The sequence below is a fragment of the Hippocampus bargibanti genome, linkage group LG19, assembly GCF_051943395.1.
Source record: "Hippocampus bargibanti isolate YZ-2025 linkage group LG19, ASM5194339v1, whole genome shotgun sequence".
NCBI lineage: Eukaryota > Metazoa > Chordata > Actinopteri > Syngnathiformes > Syngnathidae > Hippocampus > Hippocampus bargibanti.
This window is the reverse complement of record NC_142752.1, coordinates 2,537,767-2,553,127: the sequence shown is the minus strand read 5'-3', so window position 1 is coordinate 2,553,127 and position 15,361 is coordinate 2,537,767. Positions and strand designations below refer to the sequence as shown.

Here is a 15,361-nt window from a genome sequence, read left to right as displayed (position 1 = left end):
TGTTTCCCATTTTTACTGTTTTCCTGAAAAAAAAAAAAAAAAAACGCATCACGATCCAGTTCCCGCAACAAGTCATGACAACATTAGAGTACGACAAAAACCCACCGTGACCGTGTTGCGTATCGCTTCGCCGAATTGCACGCAGACAGATGAAGAGAGAATACGGATAACCAAAGCTTCTAAGCATCGAAACGCAAGTCTATGTTTTTAACGCGCAAAATATGCTCGAGTGATTTTCTTTTTATTTGTTGCCAAGTCATTTACATTTCTTTCCTCGTCAAAATGGAACCGCAGCAACCGTGTCACCCTTTGGTTTTTTATCTCGCTCTCTGTGGATTAGCGGCGGTATATAAAAGTATATGCTAATAAGGACATGCCAGTGTGTAGTAACCCAAGCGCGGCCAATCTGGGATTGCAGGTAACGGCGGACTCGTAGAGATCACAGTGCACGCATTTCGCCCTACGCCGTGAAGTAGTCATGCGTGACAGAAAAAGAAAAAATAAATAAATAAACACAAGGCATGAAATTAGCTACTCCTCCATGATTTTTCTCCGTGGATGCATCAGGCCCCCTTTCTGTCAATTGCGCAGTATTTCCCTTTCAAATGAGGCAGCGGATTAGATTCCATATTGAGGGTCAGCTGTGGAAAGTCGTCTCCAATGCGGTAGCGCTATCGCGAGGTGACGTTATGATGAAAGAAATATCGAAAAAAATATGGGATGCATTTGAAGTGAATGAGAATAGATGGCGGCGGCGCACAGGCGTCCGTAAAAAATCTCTCCGGAATGTAGAATTTTAGATTCGTGCGTGACTGTGGTGTAACGACATCCAAGCAGTGGTGGGTCATCAGGGCCTTCTCTGCTGGCCTCAAAATATGTGAATCACAGACTAATTAATTATATTTTGTCCATAAACCCTTTTTAAATACAGGTAACATCTGACTTACGACCAGCTCGACTTGAGACAACCCGTACTTACGACCACAACTTCCAGACCCTATTTTTAAAATTTTAATTCTACGCCTCTCACCGCAACGCACTCGCAGGCTGGCCAGCCAGCTAGCATCTCACTCTCGCACAGCAATCAACCGTGTGATGGCACCAGAAGGGAGGAGTTTGTGAGTCATTTAGCCTCCCAGTCTATTTTAAATTTTGAATGGATTTCGACTTACGACCATTTGGTCGTAAGTCAAAATCATCGTAAGGTCGTAAGTCGGATGCTACCTGTAATTTAAAATCTTGTCTTTCAGCTTCCTTTCACTACTTTTCCCCTGTTGCACATTTTCCAGGCATGTGTCCAGACGTCTATCCAGACATGTATTTAAGCATTTAACCAATCACATTTCAGCTATAATTTGCTACCAAGGTCAGAAATCTACCTGGACGCCTTCACAATCAGTTGGACCATAAACATCAATGTCGATGAAACAGTTGGTTAAACCAATCAGAGTTCGAGTTGGCAACCCAAGGCCTGCGCGAAGGCATTGCAAATTATTTGGTTAGTTACATGAATGGCTAGTCACTAGCCAATCATAGTATCACTAGTCATTAGGTGATAAGCGCATACTGGCCAGAGCTAGCACACAGTATCCATAGCGAGACGCATAAGCAAATACATTGTTGTGTTGATTTAATAGCGGTTTTGTCAACCCACAATGGCCGAAGGAGATATACTGTTAAAGCTATTTTCAAGAATAGATGGACATCATTAAACGTTAAGCAGCTCAGAAGCTAGCAAAAATAGCAAATAATATTCCAATTTTATGTGGTTATCATGAATTCACATGTTCACAGTAAAAATTCTAACAGTTTAATGACAGTATTTCTTGGCCAATGGCACCCTCTAGTGGACGTGTAATAATATCACACCAAACTTGATTGATTCAGACATAGTACTACTGAAGGCCTAGGAGTGCCATGCACGCCCCTCCACTGGCGTAAACGTAGCTAAACTCCATCTGTGCTGAAGGGCGTTGTTCTCCTGTCAACACAGATCCCGTTAATTACTGCTGACTTTTATACCCGGCAGGTAAACAACAGCTAGCCGACGGAAGCGGCTAACCTAGCGGAAAGACCTCCCCTTGGATAGCTTCCATTATCTCCCAAACGGGCAACTTGCTCCAACCAACCATAGCTGCTCATTTCCTCTCCTTTCACCTCTATCTTTTCCCAACACCTTTCTGGCGTGACATTAATTACGCGTATTGCTTTAGCATCAAATGTGGAAGCTTGATGAAGTGTTTTATTACATATTTAGGCCAGAACGCCAAGGTTGATTACCTTTTGTGCACGCTGTTTACCGTTGCTACTGTGGCGCATCTCAAGAGGTGTGGATTTGTGTGTGTGTGTGTGTGTGTGTTGATCTTCAAGCAATCAAAGTGTGTTGCTGAAGGCAATGAAGTTGAGATTGTCTTGGTTACTCCAACTCACTTATGACTTGAGGCTGTTATTTTCCTGCGAGTATCGGGGTGTTGTCTGAATATAAGAAAGTGACAGGAGTAGTTATAATAATAATAATACAGTAAAGTCTCGTTATATCGATATCGGATATATCGATAGTCCCGGTTATATCGATACTATTTCTATGCACGCACGGAGAAAATTACATGCAAACAGGGTCGGATATATCGATAGTCCCGGTTATATCGATATTTTTTCGGACTCCCTTGAATATCGATATAACGAGACTTTACTGTACATTGACGGGCCGTGGATTTCATCGCGAGGCCTTCAGTAGTTCTATGCCTGAATCCATCCAGGCCTCGTTTATAACGCGCACCCCTTTGAGTTCTATCATAGGTAGAAATGTTTCTGTGTTATCCTCGAATAAATACGGTAGTTGCATTTCAAATACAAAACTGCTTTGATTGACACGATGTTTTTTTCTTGCCTCTTATTAAAAAACAAGAGTAGTCTGTGTCGTCTCAACACTCTCGAAACTAAAGGCCCGCTGATCAATGGAACCTAAATTCTAGTGAGGATTATAATAGAGGCATTAAGGTCTATTGATTAGAGCTGCCAGTGCTTGCTGCACAATGAATGGAAAGTCGATAGAAAGCTGACAAAGTCCGTAGACCCCCCCCCCCCCCACCTCCCCGTTGACCCCCCTCTCTGTGTGATACAGAGGAACTCTTCTGTAAATGTCAAGAACACAGTTCATTACGACAGAATTTGAACACATTTGGCTCGACTTCATTGACTTCATTTTTTCGTAATTACAAACTCAGGATATAATTCTGCACTCTCTCTTTGCGCCGCTAATAAAAGCGAACAGATCACTCGTATCCTCTAAACCCCCCCCCCCAATGATTGCCAATTCATCAAGGCACTCGCTTCAAAGTCATTCTTCTCCTCTTCAAACGCCCTCCGGCGCGGCGCGGGATGATCGTATCTCATTGACATGCTACGAAAACGTATCCCAAATTCCGATTTTTTTTTTTTTCATTGTGACCGATTTAGATGAAAATGACAACCGGTGGGCTGCATCCCACCGATGTGTTTCACGTAAGGGATGCCGCTTGCATCTGCAAACTGTATTCAAGTGTGTAAAAAGCAAGCGGCGTTAGCTTAATGACAATTTGTCTTGTTTCAACAAACGACAACACATTTGCAATCGCAATTACAGCAAATCTGTGTACGCAATCTATAATTATGATCTCTTTAGCCAGATAACGCGCATCTTTCTCGTGTCATGTCGTCTGCCTAATAAGAGATAATGGACAGTCATGCAACAATCAGCAACCAGCAGTCATTAAGCAGACAATGGAGAGAGACAAAATATGGAGCCAAACGTCTTTATCGCCAGGCAGCACATTTCTCATCAACATCCTCTGCTGCCACTCATGCAAACTATATTTAACTCCTCCAAATTGCCCCTCAGTGTTCCCGCGCAGTAAATCAAACTGCTGGGGACTATTTGCTTTCATTTTTTTGTGTTTGTGATGATAATAATAATAATAATGTAGATCTTATTTGTGTGCGTGTGTGTAGGCATCCTATGGGGAAAACAATTAATGTTGCAGAATAGAGCCTAGTTTATGGAAGACACTCGCACAATGCACTCCAGCTCTCATGAGAAAAATAATTAAAAAACTTTTACGTTTATATAGTTTGCTATCGGAATGAAAGGCAAGCATAAATTGCCACTTGTGCCATTTATTTATTTAGTTATTTATTTATTCTTTTTTTTTATTCATTTTTTGTATTTATTTATTTATTTATTTATTTATTTATTTATTTATTTATTTATTTATGCATCTATTTATCGATTAATTTTACGTATTTATTTATTCATCTATTTATTTATTTACATATTTAGTTAGTTATTTTTTTTACTTATTTACTTATTTATTTATTTATGCATGTAGTTATCTATAATTTTATTCATTTATTTATTTATCTATGGATTAATTTATTTATTCATCCATTTTATTATTTTATTTATGCATCTATTTACCTATTAATTGTTTTTATTTATTCATTTATTTATGCATTTATTTATTTATTTGGTTAGTTTGTTGGTTGTTATTTTTGATTTGTTTACTTATTTATTTATTTATGCATGCATGTATTTATCTATGAATTTTTTCCATTCATTTATCTATGGATTAATGTATTTATTCATCAATGTATTTATTATTTTTATATTTATTTACATTTTTTTAAAGTAATCTATTTCTGCATCTATTTACCTATTTTTTTTCATTTATGGATGTATCTATGGATCAATTGATTTTTTTCATCGATTTATTTATTTATTTCATTTATTTATGTGATTATTTGTTTAATTATTTATCAATTCAATCATTCTCTCATATTTTTGTGTATTTTATTTTATATTTATATTTTTATTTACTGAGGTACACCAATGTAAGTTCTGTTTGAGTTGACTTGCTTCATCCATCTTTTTTCTTACTTTAAAAAAAAAAATTATCACACGTCTAGACATAGGTCCAAAATATAGCCAGTCCAACTAAAATGTAATACAGCATGTAACTTTTCTATAAGAAAAAAAACCCCTCACTGGTTAACACATTCTATCTTTATTCCCGCAGAGGTTCATGGTAAAAGATGCAGCCGACAAAATAGGTGGTCTAGCGGGAGATCTGCATAAAAAAAAGGGAAGAAGAAAGAGGAATATGAGCTTCGGGCATTAGTAGGTGTGTTACATCACAGGACTGTAAAAAAGATTGGGTCAGGAGGGAGTTTATATCCCCCCCAGGACTGAATTTAAAAGCTGTCTTATAGTTCATAAAAGCATCCCACGACAGTAACTTTGAGATTATTTTCTTCTTTTCATTTCATTGCCGTCCTCTGATGTTGTCTTCACGTCCAACCCAAAACGCGAATAGTAGTACGAAAAACGGACCCTGTCACCAAGTTCCCCAACGGGTGGACCCCCAACTCACGCGATTTCTAGCTAGCTAATTGATACATAGCGAGAAAGCTAGCTAGCCAGATATATATATAACTAATAGCTAGCTAGCTAACCAGCTAGATAGCTAATATATAGCAAATAGGTAGCTCGCCAGGTAGCTAGCTAGTTGATACATAGCAAGAAAGCTAGCTAGCTAGATAGATATATATAACTAATAGCTCGCTAGCTTACCAGCTAGATAGCTAATATATAGCAAATAGGTAGCTCGCCAGTGAGCTAGCGAGATAGCTAGCTAGTCAGATACTTATATAACATATAGATAGCCAGCTACATAGCTAATACATATCAAACAGATAGGAAATAGCTCGCTAGCCAGTGAGCCATCTAAATAGCTAGCTAGTTAGATAGCTATATAACTAAAAGCTAGCTAGCTAACCAGCGAGATAGGCAGCTACATAGCTAATAGATATCAAATAGATGGGAAATAGATAGCTAGCTCGATAGCTAGATAGCTAGCTAGGTAGATGTATAGCTGGATAGTGAGAAAAATGAAAAGAAATGAAGTTCGGAAAAAATAAGAATAAAGCCAAGTGAAAAGACAAAAAAAGATAAATAATTACAATATAAATAAATAATTAGATATTAAAAAAATAAATACAATTCTTATCCCGTGACTGTAAAGTGTCCTTGAGAGTTTTGAAAGGCGCTTATAAATTAAATGTGTTATTATTCGCTTGCATGTTTTGCATTTTCGGCACAAATGGACGCTATCGTTCAAGTTGGCGGCTTGTTTCTTCACATGGCCGAAACTTTACCGTCGCATTTAGCATGCTAGCTATGCTAGTTAGCATTGTTTCGCGTCCACGTTGCGCTTTTCGGCACGATAGCGTCCATATTGTGGCGGACATTTCACAATATTAAATTCTTTATTCCGTTTATGATCTCCTTCTCTCTGCATTGTCAGCACTTTGCTCTCTCTTTCCGACCTCTTCTTCTATCCACACTAGGACTCATCCCTCTCACTTTATTTCCCGAGTGCCTCCGCTAATTGTGTGATTGCAATCGCTCCGCCGCTGTTACCGTGGCGACGGGTCAGGTTCATTCCTTTTTTTATTTATTTTTTTGCAAGTTTTACCACGTCGCGGATGTCATATACCGTGAAGAGGTAATGGTACCTATACGGTTTGAAAGCATCTACCGTATTACGCTACGTTGTGTACGATCAAAAACAGCGATACCTTGGCTTACGAACTTAATTGGTTCCTAGAAAATGTGTGTAAGGTGAAATGTGTGTATTCCAAACATTCATTTCCCATAGGAAACCATTTGAATGAGAATAATCCGTTACCAGGTCCCCATGAAACATAATTTTCCACTAAATACGCCATAAACTACACACAATATACCTAATTTTATGCATAATAAATGTGCTATGGTCTTGTAATTAAAAAAATAAACTTTACAGTACTGTATAATAAAGTTTTATTTAGCTTGGTGATGGCCGTTGATGGCATGGATAGCTTTTTGCATAAAGTGTCTCAAGGAGCTCTGGGTTGTACATCTTAGAAGTTGTGAAATTGCAACAGATGCAGGCAGACACACTAGAAACTTCATTAATAGCTGGTTCCCTTGCTTGTGTGTTGTCTTCAAATGGTACAGATGGCTGGTGCGGGTTATTTGTGGAGACTGATTGATGGGATATTTTAATCTTGCAGTCTACACTCTGCCTTTGAACTGTCAATAAAGCTGGAACAAGTCCAAATTTGACTGTTTTCTATCAATTTTCTCACAATTTCACTTTTTTGTTTTTTTTTTCACTTTTGTTTTTTTTTGTTTCAAGCTCTGTCGTCTCCCTTTTGTGTTTGTGTGTGTGTGTTTCTGTTTCTCTAACCCCTCCCCCCGCTCACTGCTCCATGTGTCCCCTCCCTCCTCTACCACAGATCTTGACCAATCACATGCGGCTTTAACCGAAGACTGGGGGCGGAGAATAGAGGGAAAACAAATCCGGCTACCATTTTAGGAGCTCCAAGAACCAGCTCGTTCGCGAATGACACATCACTCATTGTGGCGCTCCGTGTGTTTCCCGAAAAATACTTTGTATGCCAAGATTATATTCTCGCGAATTTGACGTTCGGAAGGCAAAAAGTTCGTTAGCTAAAGCGTTCGTAAGCCGAGGTATCACTGTATTGTCGGACGCTTCCCTTGGGTTCCTTTCCGAATATCATTTTCAGGCTTTGGTGTTGTGATTGTTTGTCTTCATATTCTTCCTGTCTCGGGTTATTTGCCAAGGTCTGTAGCGTCTTGTGTCACGCGTTGACCTTTCTGGCTCGTATGTATTCTGCCATTTTTTCCCCCTTCCTGTTCTACTTCTCAAGGCGCCGTGGGAGGATCGTAAAGTTATTAGAGAGGCTTAACCTCCCCCAACCTGTGCGTTTTTTTTGTGTTGTACCTCTGACAATGATTTGTGCTCCCTGTCCAACTTCTCTTCCGTTTTAATTTGACAAGATGGTGGTATGAAGAAAAAAAATCAACATTTGCTCCTTTTCTAACCAATATATCATTTTTTTTCCACCCTGATGCACAAATGTTCTTTTTTTTAACTGCACTTTTGTAATTATTATTGTGTGTTTTTTTGTGTGTGTGAAAGCTTGTATATTTGTTGCCCTTTGGTTCCAAAACATTTTTTGTTTTGTTTTTATGAGTGTCTGCGTTTGTGTAGTTTATTGCACCTCTGTGAGCAATAGAAAGATGCTCTTGTTCGAGTCAAACCAGGAAGTCAGAGCAACCTGTTATAAATCAGGCGAGAGTGGGAGGAAAAAAAAGTAATTCAAGTAGTTCTGAAGAGGAAAGCATAAATGTTTGCAATCGATTAAAGAAGTCCTTCCGTATCAATTCGGACTCCAATATAGCGCCCAGAAAATGCATAAGATGGTGCACAAGCTCCATTGGAAATGGGCTGATTTGCCTGCTGGGAATTTGTGTCAACTAGTATCAAATAGTAGTCCTGGTGCAACACACAACAATTCACCATCGTGTTATTTATGTAGTTTTCCTTCTAATTTCGCGATCAACATGCTGTTTTCAGACAAAAAAAAGTACCCAAAATGCATTGTGTGTCGCTTTCTTGGTCAGGGGCGTTCCTGACGTGACGTCACGAATCGTCACCAACTCAAATACAGGACTTCCTGAATATTCAGCGTGAGTCTTAAAACGTAAAATGCGGTGGAATCTTTGTAAAATGTGCTCAGTAGGAGTGATTTTACAAATTATAGACGCAACTTGTCTGGCCGGAGGTGTCGGTTGTCCTTTAAGGGAATTCATTGCAGTAGAATTTTGCATTTCAATGCCGTTTATGCAACTGCTAACTTTTAGCTTTTCAGACATTACAAGAAAGAAAATTCGCAGGGACGTCACAAAGTTCTTGACAAAAGCCGGCAGTCGGTGGTGACCCTGTCACCAAATTCCAGACAACTAAATTAAAAAGCCAGGTTTCTTTGGATGACCTCAACTGGAGGACTATCTGCCCCCCCCCCCCCCCCCCCCCCCCCCCCCCGCCCGTCCGCCGTCTCTTTCTTTTCAGTTTACAAGTTTCAATATTTCCCTCATTCCCATCTGCGCTGCATCTCTGCTCTCCTACACTTTTCATTTCCTTCGCCGCCATTTATCTTTGCTTCGACTTCACCGCGTGACGAGATTTGATGTCACACTTTGTTTCTTTTCCTACCTTCCTCTTTCATTTCCTGTCAACGGCTCCTTTTTAGTATGACGTTTACCCTGAGGAATAATAATAAAAATACATTTCATTTATGAGCGCCTTTCAAAACTCTCAAGATCACTTTACAGTCACAGGATAGGTTTTTCTGTGGGTGAGCAGCAGGCAGCCATTTGCCCCTGCGTCCACTCAACTAATAGATAGCTGATGGGTAGCTAGCTAGATAACCACCCACCTAGATAGTCAAAAGATATAAAGCTAGCCAGATAGCTAACATATAGCCATATAGCCAATAATAGCCTGCTAGATAGCGAATAAAACCAATAATAATAATAATTATTATTATTAATAATAATAATTTCTAAACGCCTTTCAAAACTCTCAAGGTCACTTTACAGTCACAGGATAGGTTTTTCTGTGGGTGAGCAGCGGCTGCCACATGCACCAGCGTTTTAAGGCTTATTTTGTTAAAAACTATATTTTATGGAAACCCGGGAACGGATTATTCCCATTTTAATGGTTTCCTATGGGAATATTTTTTTGAGATACACACTTTTCGCCTTACACACTCTGTCTGGGAACCAATTAAGTTTGTAAGTTGAGGTCTCACTGTATATTAAAAAAAAACCCAGATACAATTTGGATCTTGACAACAAGGAACAAAAAAAGGTGCATTTTTACACACAATGGCGCTCTATACGTGTACGTGTCACAAGTGACTCGCTGATGAATGATTGCATTGTTCTTCCCACTGTGCAAACTACACGGATGAAGAATTCTTTGCATTCAGGTTGTTCTTATGCGTGGGTTAAACCACTTGTGCTTCTCTCCAAGGTTATGCGCTTCCATTAAACTGTTCTTTTGTTTGTAACCCATTCATTAAAAAGCGGTCTTAGTTGCATTCGTGCAACCTTGACAAAACAAACAAGGTGATTATTTTGAAAAAAAAAAAAAAGAAAAATAAATGACAAACAAACATGAACTTTCTTCCATTTGAAAACTTTTTTTTTCTTTCAATTTTCATCCAGAGATTTGCTCTACCGGGAAATACATGTATGTATTTCATATGTATTTATTTATTTCATGATGAGCGAAGCACATGCAAAAATTACACAAGATCAGCGCAGTGTTCGTATTTATTTATTTTGTTAATTTATATTTAGTTGTTTTTATATTTATTTTTCAGTTTTTCAGTGTTTCAGTTTTTTTTGTTTTTCATGTTTTTCATGTTTTTCATATTTTTTCATGTTTTTCATATGTTTTCATATTTTTCATATTTTTCATATTTTTCATATTTTTAAAATATTTTTCATATTTTCCCATAATTTTCACATTTTTAATATTTTTCATTATTATCATATTTATTCATCTATCTATTTTTTATGTATTCATTTTTTATGGTTTTGTTTTCATTCGTTCATTTTTGTATTTTTGTATTTTTATATGTCATGATGGGCGAAACACATGCAAAGTACACACATGAAGGTCAGCGCTAAGAGTCAATATGTATTTATTTATTTTGATGTTTTTATATTTATTAATTTCAATTAATTTCAATGTCAATTTTTGTATTTTTCAGTTTTTCACGGTTTTCACGGTTTTTAGTTTTTCACGTTTTTTCAAGTTTTTCACATTTTTCATATTTTCATATTTATTGATCTATTAATTTTTTTATTTATTCATGTTTTCATGTGTTCATTTTTTTATTTTAGTATTTTATTTTTATTTTTTATCTTGTTATTTATTTATTATTTATATTCATGATGGGCAATGTACATACAAAGTTTACACATGATGGTCAGAGCAAAGAGTCAATATTTATGTATTTATTTATGTATTTCACGATGGTCGTCCGTCGCGTATTTTTATACAGGTCAAAAGCGAAGGCCACCGCCACACCGGCCTTTGTCCACTCGACTTGCATGCCGATCGTCTATCCGGAGCCTTCGAGCAACATTGCGAAGCGTGCCGAGCTGTGGATGTCCGGGTTCCAAGTTTTCCTTATTTTTACGAGAAGAGCATACACTCTTATTCCTCTCTACTTTTTCTAAACGGCTCTTGAGCCGCCGCTGAGCCTTCTTCTCTTCCTCCTCCACTGCTTCAGCCAGCAGGTTGCTTCGGAGGATGGAGTCTGTCGATGGTCTCGGGTCATCCTGGTTAAAAGTTCAAAGTTCACAGCTATTTATTGATGTATTTATTTGCATGTGTACAGTCATCGACAAATAAATGACTCACCGTCAGGTTGAGCATGTTGTTGATCAGCATGCGGAGTTCTTCAGAGTAGTGTCCAGGGATTCTTCTCAAAGTCTCCGCTGGCGTTTTATCGGCAAGTATTTTTTGGTCGGGGGTGGGAAAACGGCTATCATGGAGGAATCAGGACAACATGAGAGATCTTTCGCTTAAAAAAAACGATCAAGTTAGGTAGGCCGACATTGAAAAATTTACCATAGAGTGCAGAGCTCGTATAGTAAACAGCCAAGTGACCAAATGTCACTTCCCTGAAAAACAAACGAAGCGCTTTATGAGTTGCAAAATCCACACAGTCGCTCCCCCCCCAAACCCCCAAAAAAAACGATCACTCTCCTCACCGCCGATGTGTGAGAGGGCTTTCCAAGTTTGACATTCTGCTCGCTGTCACAGAAAATGTTGTTTGCTTTCAAGTTATGATGAAAGAAGGAAGTCCCGCCGTGACTTTTCCTGTGAAACTTTTTCAGGGCGGATGTAAGCTGGGCAATGACGCGCAAGATGAATCGTTCATCCAAATGACGCCTGCCATTAAAATATTAAAAAAGATAAATAGGTGGGTAGGTGGATAGATAGATAGATAATAAAAAAAATAAACGATGAAAAATAAAAATAAACGATGAAAAATAAAAAATATGAAAAATAAAAATAAACAATGAAAAATAAACAATAAAAAAGAATACAAATTAATTACAAAATAAAAATAATAAAAAATAAAAATAAACAATAAAAAATAAAAATAAACAATATAAAAATACAAAAAAATATAAAAATACAAATAAACAACATAAAAATAAACAATATAAAAATACAAACAATATAAAAATACAAATAAACAACATAAAAATAAACAATATAAAAATAATAAAAAATAAACAATAAAAAAATAAAAATAAACAAAAAAATAAAAATAAAAATAAGCAATATAAAAACAATAAAAAATAAACAATAAAAAATAAACATGAAAAATTATAAAAAAATAAAAATTAAAAATTAATAGAATATTAAAAAATAAACAATAAACAATAAAAAATAAACAAAGAAAAAATAAACAATAAAAATAAACAATAAAAAATAAACAATAAAAAAATGAATAATAAAAAAATAAACAAAAAATTAAATTAAAAATTAATAATTAAACGTTAAAAATTAAAAATTAAAAATTGAAAATTAAAAATTAAAAATTAAAAATTAAAAATTAAAAATTAAAAATTATAAATTATAAATTATAAATTACAAATTAAAAATTAAAAATGAACAATAAAAATGAACAACAAAAAATGAACAATAAAAAATAAACAAAAATACATAAACAAAAATAAAGAAATACATAAAAAATTAAATACATGAATTCAATAAATAATTCATCAATAAAATAATTAAATACATAAATACATACAACAGAACAATAACCAAATAAATAAATATGACGAGAAATTATATTGCACACTACCTATTGAATGCCATATTTTAAAAAGTGGAGAATAAAAACAATTACAACAATGATCTGGATTACAAGCAGAACATTTGATTGTTTAATCATAATTTGTTTAATTGCAAGGGAGATTCATGCACCCCAAAAAATAAGGGGAACATAATCAATATTTTGACATATATCATATCATATCTGTCAAAATGTCATTTTTGACAAACGTCGCATTTGAACTATGCACTGCACAGACAGAGTTCTGTCATGATTCTCTTTTTATTCCAATTTTCTCCCCTTTTGTGCCTTTGTTTGCCTTGTTTAGACTCTCCTTGTCATGCGGGTCCCTTGCGTCAACCAATCAGCTCCCTCAACCCCCTGGTGTCTCACCCAGGTGCTCCTTGTGGTCTCGTCAGTCCTTGTTGGATCACTGCAGACCTGTCTTATCGTTTGGACTTCTACCCTTTGGATTTTTGTTTGTTTGTTTTCACATTTTTCTTTATTTGACACTTTGTTTTTCTCTCGCCATGTTTTTGTGGGATATTACACTCCTGCTTTCCTTGCCTGTCCGACTGCTCCTCAACCACGACAAGTTCAACCGGTAGGTGATCCGATTTTAACCACTCGTTGCATAAACAAACATTGTCAACACACACTGCGATGACCCTCGAGATGGATGCACTTTACACTGAATAACTTTCTGTCAGCTTACTTGTGCAATGTTTCACTTCTGATGTCATTAGATCACATAACCCTGGAGCTCTGAAATGATGCAATGTCTTGATTGTACAGCTGCGGCCTAACTGCTTGGAATGGATATGTCTGAAATTACATTTAGAAACTACTGTATATTTGCGTTCAAGAATTTAGTGATGAGTAACAAGAAAGCATCTTCTCCAAATCTGAAGCCATTTTTTGATTGTCGAGCAAGGCAAGACGTCCTGGTGTGACGTCACAAACGAGGGGGCGGGACCTTCTGAAACTCGGCATCTCCGAGGTCATTTTGAAGTGGTTTTGGAACACTTAAACTCATTTTTATTGGTGTTTTGCATTTGACTAAAGATATCAGCCTGCGCGTTTTGGGTATTTTAGATGCTATAAAACGTTTTTCTGATGTCAGGAAACAAAAAAAATGGTGTCGGTTGTCCTTTAAGCTTCCTGCAAGTTAAAAAAAAAATCACCTTTCCCTTGAAGCGGAGGCGATGATGCTCGCCAGGGTGTCACCGGCGCAATCCTCCATCACGACGTAAAGCTTGTCGTCGGCGGCGTCATCGATGCAGTCGTAGCATCTCGCCACGTTTGGGTGCTTCAACTTTTTGAGGAAGTTGAGCTTGGAGATCAGCGTTTGCGTCTCATTCTCGGTCAAAGTGTCGTAACGCATCTCTTTCCATACCAAAATCTTTGCGCGACATGTCAAAGGAGAGATGAATTGATCACAGGCGCAGTGAGGAAATGAAAAGGGATATTTTTTTACTCACTTTTCCATCAGATTTGCGTCGTATTTTCTGGCATCTTCCGTGGAATCCCATCGCAATTGTGTAAAGGACGTCGTAGCGGGCTAGTATGGACGCCATTTTGTTGTTGTTTGCTTAGTTTAGCACCCGCAGCGAGTCGACATTTTACAAAACAGCGCAGTGTCTTTCGTGATAGTTTTGCATGGTAACTTTTAATTCATTTTTGATCAATCGATTGACGGGATTTTAAAGGTGCAATAAAAATGATACATTTATGGTGATCGTGATATGAATTATTGCAGATGCTTCAGTACTTTTAGCATCTGGCGTTGTTTCCAAAAGTCACCGACACGCTGCTTTATATACTCTGGATTAGTCGGTCAATAGGTTTTCGTCGTCATCAACGCAAACAATCGCATGATTGGATTTGAGGTCATTTGAATTAACAGATGATTCACATGCAGGCCTTTTAAGGTTTTGCCCTTTGTTATAAAATAATTAAATTAAGATTTGTCATTCTTTAGCGACCATTTAATCATCCGCGGAGTCGTTTTTACCTGAGATCATGTTGTGCTTTGTTATCATGAGGATTTTTTTGGGGGGGTGGGGGGGGGGGTTGTATTAAAGTTTCATTAACCCAAAAACTATGCACTGAGTCTAGAGCTAAAGTGTGAGGAATTTTGGAAATTAATTGGTTCCCAGAAATTGTGTGGTAGGCAAAAAGTGTGTATTCCAAACATTAATTTCCCATAGGGAACCATTAAAATGAGAATAATCCGTTCCCAGATCCCCATAAAACATAATTTTCTACTAAATAAGCCTTAAAACTACACAAAATATACCTTATTTTACGGATAATAAATGTGCTATGGTATTGTAATTAAAGAAATAAACTGTACTTTATAATAAATTCATTTTATTTACCTTTGTGATGGTCGTTGAGGACTTGATGGAATGGAGTGGCTGGTTTCATCAGCATTAAGAACATAGCCTTCTTCTTCCACCATCTTGAGGAAACTGCTATTTAGTCAAAAACACTTCATATGTATTCTTTTTTTTTCAGTCCCCCAAAATGACTTTTGCTAAGTAAAACCCCTAATCTGCCCCCTACCGAATAATCCATCCAACCCCGGCACGACAAATGGCTC

The 15,361-nt window shown here is 37.0% G+C and overlaps 1 protein-coding gene across 1 annotated transcript; it reads right to left on the bottom strand.

Moving 5' to 3' along the window:
- Window positions 1-10,900: 10,900 nt before the first annotated feature.
- LOC148883538 (serine/threonine-protein kinase Nek2-like) lies at window positions 10,901-14,205 on the bottom strand. Its single transcript, XM_089022299.1, has 5 exons — window positions 13,941-14,205; window positions 11,678-11,858; window positions 11,535-11,587; window positions 11,325-11,448; window positions 10,901-11,242 (listed from the first exon to the last, which is right to left on the bottom strand). The coding sequence occupies exons 1-5, from the start codon at window positions 14,138-14,140 to the stop codon at window positions 10,964-10,966; spliced, it is 837 nt and encodes a 278-aa protein (XP_088878425.1). The 5' UTR covers window positions 14,141-14,205; the 3' UTR covers window positions 10,901-10,963.
- Window positions 14,206-15,361: the final 1,156 nt, after the last annotated feature.